The following is a 6,413-nucleotide window of genomic DNA, read 5'->3' on the forward strand; positions in this document are numbered from 1 at the left end:
ATAATATGGCAGATGCAAGTTACGTCCTCTACATATCTCTATGGATTGTATTCACTAGACACCAAACGGAAGAAAATGGACTGACACAGGGGAGGAACCTGAACCTGTCAAATAACAAACGCTTGTTTTTTATTATTATTAATATGACCCAAGGCTATTCTGGATTGGTACTGATTGATCTTACAGACATTTATTTGGACACAACACAACATTGACAGGGGTTCAACAGTGAAGTCATTGCATTTTTTTATAAAACATTTTCTTCACATTATTCATCAAATCCAAGTCAATCCAAATTGGGCGTTGAACTGACATCTGTGGCCTGTGAGGCTTTTTGCTTTATCCTTGTCCTGCTGACCATGGCCTGTTTGAATACATAACAAACATACCTGTCTCTCCTCCTTGAGGTAATCACTGATCCAACAAACTGATAGGTGTAAGCAATTACCAATTACCAGCCATGTCACATCAGGGATTTCTTCAAAGGAGGGCGGTAGAAAGATGCATTTCAACAGGGCGTGTAATCTTCTCCATGACCCCATCCAGATCTTCGGCCCGGTCCAGTGTATATTCCCGCTTCAAGAGCCAGCAGGAGGCCATAAGAGAGAGCCAACAGTACGGAGTATGGCTTTGGCTTCTGCCGTATTCACACGCAATCTGGACCGGGCTCTCTCTGTGTCTGCCACCCTGGAGACTGGCACCGTCTGGTAGGTTACTGTTAACTCCTGAACAATGGTACCATGGTAGTATCACTACATATGACTACAGCAACAACTATTAGCTACTACTATTCCCATCCTAACCATTCAATACTAGTACTAATATCCAAAATAGTGTAAGGGGATGAGAACTGGATGCTAGTGATTGATTAGCAATGCCTGACAAGTTCCTATAAATACTGTAGGTTAGTCCCATAGAGATAGATAGAGCACTCATCTCTGTATCTGTCCCATTATAGCGTCTGTGACAGCATGGGCAGCGCCATTGAGGCTATCTTCATTTTAAAGTAGTCCATTTGGTTCTTCCTGATTGGCTGATGACCCAGTTGGACATGACTCCAACGGGGTCACCAGGAGGGATCAGCCAATGAAGTTGGAAGTCCCAACCAGTTGACTACATTAAAATGGTGGAAGCCCTCAATGGCGCTTCCCATGCTAATACAGCCTTTAGGCCACTAGAGTCCTCTATCATTCTCTATGGTTAGTCCTCTTTCCTGCAGAGACTAGTTGAAATAAGGCTCACTACTACTACCACTACTACTACTACTAATAATAATATTAATACTAATAGTAATAATAATATTTCTGCTACCACTACTATTACTAGTGTTACCATTGGCCCAAAGCCAACCACTACTCCTTACTTACTAGTACAAGTACCATTACTACTTTATTATTAATTTACTCCATGTGCTGCTAACTACTACTTTGTACAGTACAACTTCTATTAGCATTTTACCACTGTACTCCCTATTCACTCTGACTCCGTATCCCCTACTTATACCTCTTCATGTGAGAACACAGCTGTGGCTGCACCTTGTGGCCACAAGATAGAGCCAGGTAGATAGGTAGGCATCCCAGACGAAGCTCCTCTGTGTGGCAGTGAAAGGAGGACAAGGAGTGGGAGAGAAGAATGAAGAGATCTGCACTGTAATCTGTACTGTCCTTAAACCAACAGGGGTTTCCTGAGTGATCATAGACCTCAGGCTGAACGTTTATGTTACGTTATGGCAGGAGGGTAGGACCATCAGAACATGAGGTTTGGGCTGCATTAGGATTGTACAAATTAAGGTTATGACACTGGATGGGTATGACATGCTATCGCTTCTCTGGTGAATTCTGGGATGGAACTGAAAACAAATACATTACTCTGCTTGTTCTCCTCTCTCTCTCTCTCTCTCTCTCTCTCTGTCTGTGTCTCTCTCTCGTGCGCTCTTTCTCTTTCTCACTGTCTCTCTCTCTGCTTCTCTCTCTCTCTCTCTCAGGGTAAACTGCTATAATGCCCTCCATGCCCAGGCACCATTTGGAGGATACAAAATGTCAGGCAATGGACGAGAGCTGTAAGAGTCACTTCTCTTCAACACTATGTGTTATGAAAGGGTTTACTAGTTTGTTTACCCTAACTTTACACTTTTGCACATTTTTAACACAATGTGAATGATTAGAACAATACAAATTAATTTGTATTTATTAACCTTGTATTTTGATTCCTCAGGGGTGAATATGCATTGGCAGAGTACTCTGAGGTAAAAGCTGTGACCATCAAACTGACTGAGACGCTGTGAGGGACACAGGAGAGCCCACAAACCACTGCTGGAGCCCAGCCCAGCACTACTCTGTCATCAACTCAGGCTGTGTCCCAACACTCTGAAGCCACTTCCTTTCCTCATCTTCTTATCTCCTTTCCTTTATCACCTTTGGTCATAAAGAGTTTGATTTGTCCGTGTGCTGTGCTCAAATCCCTATTCAACGCCTATTTCACCTATCAGTCAAAGTCATAAGGTGAAAAAGCCAAGGAAAGGACGCCATCGAAGGGTGTTGGGACACTGCAGTGGCTTGAAGTGGCTTTCTTTCCTTGGCAAATTAAAGGAGACAAGGAGAGGTGGCCAATCTGGAAGTGAATTGGAACGTAGCCAAACCCTATTAGAGTTTCAGACCCTCCCACAGCTCTATTGTTCCAGGGATGTATTCATAGGAACCAATTGGAAGCAAACGGGATGAAATGGGAGGACCTACCTGAATTTGTCCAATAGAAATTGCTACGGTTCGCTACACTTTACACTAATGAATACACCCCAGCCCTTTACAATACCACAGCACTTCAGAGCTTCACTAATGCCTGCCAACAGATGTGGTGTACAATTTTGGACCTTCTTTGTTACCAGTCCCATAGTAGAACGTGGGCCGTGTTTTGGCAGAGCACAACATTGTGGAACATTCAGATAAAAATATATTATGTCGAAAAAACATGCCTCTCTGATTTGTAGAATAAGGAATCACCACATCAGCACTAGTCATAGCATTTCTATCTGAAACGTTCCACGTTTGCCTACCCTGAATGCAGCCCGGTTTATGCCTAGGCTAATGTATATCTATGTGGGTCTCATGTACAGAGATGAATATGAGGAATAATTTTATTTTAATTTTTTTAATTTGTTTCTTTTTTTTCTTTTTTTTTATATGAATGTTCCTCTCTCATTTTGAGGAGCATTTTCTCCCTTTTCAAATGTTGGAATGAATTTTGATTCCCTTTCCAAACGAGGTAATATTTACCTCTATTTATTTATTTTGTAACTTTCTAATGCCCAGAAGAAAGACATGTTTTTAATCCACTACAATAACAATATATCGGTCTAGTACTGTACTAGCAAACCTTAACTGGCATTCTAACACTTTTAAACACTTTACACTGTGTTGCATTTAGATCTGTGTACAATATCTTTCAGAGTTGTATGACTTTACTCATCTATAAGGTCTTGACCAGGGTGGCAACATTTTGCTAACTTTACCAAAATTCCCAGGTTTCACAGAAATACTGGTCGGATTCAGGGATTGCTGGAAAACCTGGGATTTTTCTGAAAGTTAACAGAATTTTGCAGCACTAGTCTTGACTCCTGAGTACTGTTATAACATATTGTTGTGCCTTGGGTGACAATACCCCTGATTTTTGTATGCTTTGTGGTTTTATTGAACTAAATGTAGGAGGTTTTGCAAATGGTTTTGATGGAATGTATTTCTTTGCAATACATATGGGGCTGGTTTCCTAAACTAAAACAACATTTCAATGGAGATTCTCATTTGAGATTTGTGTTTAATCCAAGCACTAGGCTTTTAATCTGTGTCTGGGAAACCGGAGTCTAATTCAATAAGGTAATTCATGGGGGTTGTGTCCTATTGCCGTTTTAATGGTATAACAATGCTACTGAAAACTGCCATTATGTTGAAAATACAAGTCATTTGTACTCCAATAATGTCTCAAATGGGAGGTAAACCATTCCTTGTCGTCACAATATGCACCATATGTGAGATGTTACAATGTATAACAAACCACAAGGAAACAAGTAATTCTGTTCATGTTTCATATGCTAGTCTTTCACTTTTTATATGGATATTTAAATACAAATTTTAAATAAAAGAAAATGGAATGTGTTTGTGATTCGTTTGGATCTTCATGTCATACATATAAGATTGTAACACCTCTTGGAGAAAAGCAGTTTCTTGGAATATGGTTACCAGCAACTGCTAGTTAAAAAAGGGCAAGTATTTATTTTTTTTAAATGAAGGATTCTGTCTGTCTATCCATTCTTATTTCCTTTTAGAACACAGATCTCAACCTTGTCATTAAGTAATTGAGTGCGGCTATATCAAATGCCATTACAGTCCAAGGCAAAATATACCACATTTATTGACAGTTCAGAATTATCATCAAGCATACCTAAAATACAGAATGAAATATGTACATTTTCCTAGACAAAGTTATCAAAGCGGCAGTTGCAGCGTAGCCTAGTGGTTAGAGCGTTGGACCAGTAACCGAAAGGAAATTAAACACACAGGCTGAGATCAAGGGTCTTCAACCTTTTCTTGACCAGGGACCCCCTCCCAGGTAAACTGGCAACCCAGGGACCCCCATCATACGTTAGTAAAAACATTTATTTCATGTCTTGTCTTATCATGGGCGGCAGGTAGCCTAGTGGTTAGAGTGTTGGACCAGTAACCGAAAGGTTGCAAGATCAAATCCCTGAGCTGACAAGGTAAAAATCTGTTGTTCTGCCCCTGAACAAGGCAGTTAACCCACTGTTCCTAGGCTGTCATTGAAAATAAGAATTTGTTCTTAACTGACTTGTAAAATAAAAAATAGCAGAAATGCTTTAAACTAGTTTGACTGATAACTCTCTCATTCACTCACACACAGGTTTTGCATGACACTATTGGCTGGCTTTAGGACCACTGCACTGTTGGTTAAGGGCTTGTAAGCAAGCATTTTATGGTAAAGTCTACACTTGTTGTATTCGGCGCATGTGACAAATAAAGTTTGATTTGATTTGCTCCGCAGTATGCATGCCCTGACTTCTGCAGAGGCCATATCAGTTTAAATGCTGCACGGCCAATGCAGACATCGGATTGACCACAGTGGCAGGTTCCTTTGCCAGTCAGTCCGTTTGTATCACTTTCAGAAACCAGAGACCGTGCCAGTTTGCTTTGCCAGTCAGCCGTTAAGGCAGTGAGCTGATTCATTTGAATTTGATGTCAGCATTTTGAACTCGGCCTTGTAAGCTTTGTTGTAATCTGATAGCGTTTTTGATGACCATTTGAAACCAAAAGTTATTTTATTGCTAGAAGAATATAGGCTGTGATAGCTGTAGGCCTAATTGATATTTTCATTCATTTACCCAGTAGGCTAGAGCAATTTTGGTTTCATGTATTAATTAGTATGAAAATAAACACAACTGAACAACTTGTTATTTAGAGCATTTCCCAAAAATACATATGTTTTTGGCTTGAAATACAATAACAATTGTTGACTTTTCTTGCTGTAGACCTATTTCATCATCCTGCTCTGCCTGCATCTCTAATCCCTATCTGTAGCCTACCTGTCTCTGGTATAATGCATTTCCACCTTTCTCTCTCTGTCAGTCTTGCTTGTCCATCTCCCTCAATCAAAACGTCATTAAATATTGGTACGTTATTTAGCTATAGTGTAGATGTAGGGCTGTTTCTTTACTAACTACACAGACATTGCCACTACTGCAATAATATCAGACAGAGAGAGACAAGCTGGCCCGGGGGAAATGTGCGAGCCGCCCCTTTTGTAGGGTGCTATGTTGCAATCAATATTCTCGATGCCATCTTGCTTATATAAAATGTTTTAATATTCTCCGAACAGCCTCGTTCGTTGATACAATGTTTAAATATTCTCAGAGCCACCTTGTTGATACAATGTTTAAATATTCTCAGAGCCACCTTGTTGATACAATGTTTAAATATTCTCAGAGCCACCTTGTTGATACAATGTTTAAATATTCTCAGAGCCACCTTGTTGATACAATGTTTAAATATTCTCAGAGCCACCTTGTTGATACAATGTTTAAATATTCTCAGAGCCACCTTGTTGATACAATGTTTAAATATTCTCAGAGCCACCTTGTTGATACAATGTTTAAATATTCTCAGAGCCACCTTGTTGATACAATGTTTAAATATTCTCAGAGCCACCTTGTTGATACAATGTTTAAATATTCTCAGAGCCACCTTGTTGATACAATGTTTAAATATTCTCAGAGCCACCTTGTTGATACAATGCTTCAATATTCTCAGAGCCACCTTGTTGATACAATGCTTCAATATTCTCAGAGCCACCTTGTTGATACAATGTTTAAATATTCTCAGAGCCACCTTGTTGATACAATGTTTAAA

General features: G+C 39.8%; 1 protein-coding gene across 1 annotated transcript; it reads left to right on the plus strand.

Annotated features, from left to right (window-relative positions):
• The first annotated feature begins 590 nt into the window (after positions 1–590).
• On the plus strand, positions 591–2,453 carry LOC123732156 (aldehyde dehydrogenase family 1 member A3-like). The gene is made up of 3 exons (XM_045711502.1): positions 591–707; positions 1,985–2,059; positions 2,215–2,453. Exons 1-3 carry the CDS (start codon positions 625–627, stop codon positions 2,282–2,284), a joined length of 228 nt encoding a protein of 75 aa, XP_045567458.1. The 5' UTR covers positions 591–624; the 3' UTR covers positions 2,285–2,453.
• The last annotated feature ends 3,960 nt before the right edge of the window (positions 2,454–6,413 follow it).

This window comes from Salmo salar, unplaced genomic scaffold, assembly GCF_905237065.1.
Source record: "Salmo salar unplaced genomic scaffold, Ssal_v3.1, whole genome shotgun sequence".
NCBI lineage: Eukaryota > Metazoa > Chordata > Actinopteri > Salmoniformes > Salmonidae > Salmo > Salmo salar.

Bases quoted from the DNA above. Each gene is read 5' to 3' on its own strand.
- LOC123732156 (XM_045711502.1), top strand. From the start codon at position 625: ATGGCTTTGGCTTCTGCCGTATTCACACGCAATCTGGACCGGGCTCTC. The intron at 708-1,984 runs GTAGGTTACTGT...TCTCTCTCTCAG, and splicing joins CTGGAGACTGGCACCGTCTG to GGTAAACTGCTATAATGCCC. The intron at 2,060-2,214 runs GTAAGAGTCACT...TTGATTCCTCAG, and splicing joins TCAGGCAATGGACGAGAGCT to GGGTGAATATGCATTGGCAG.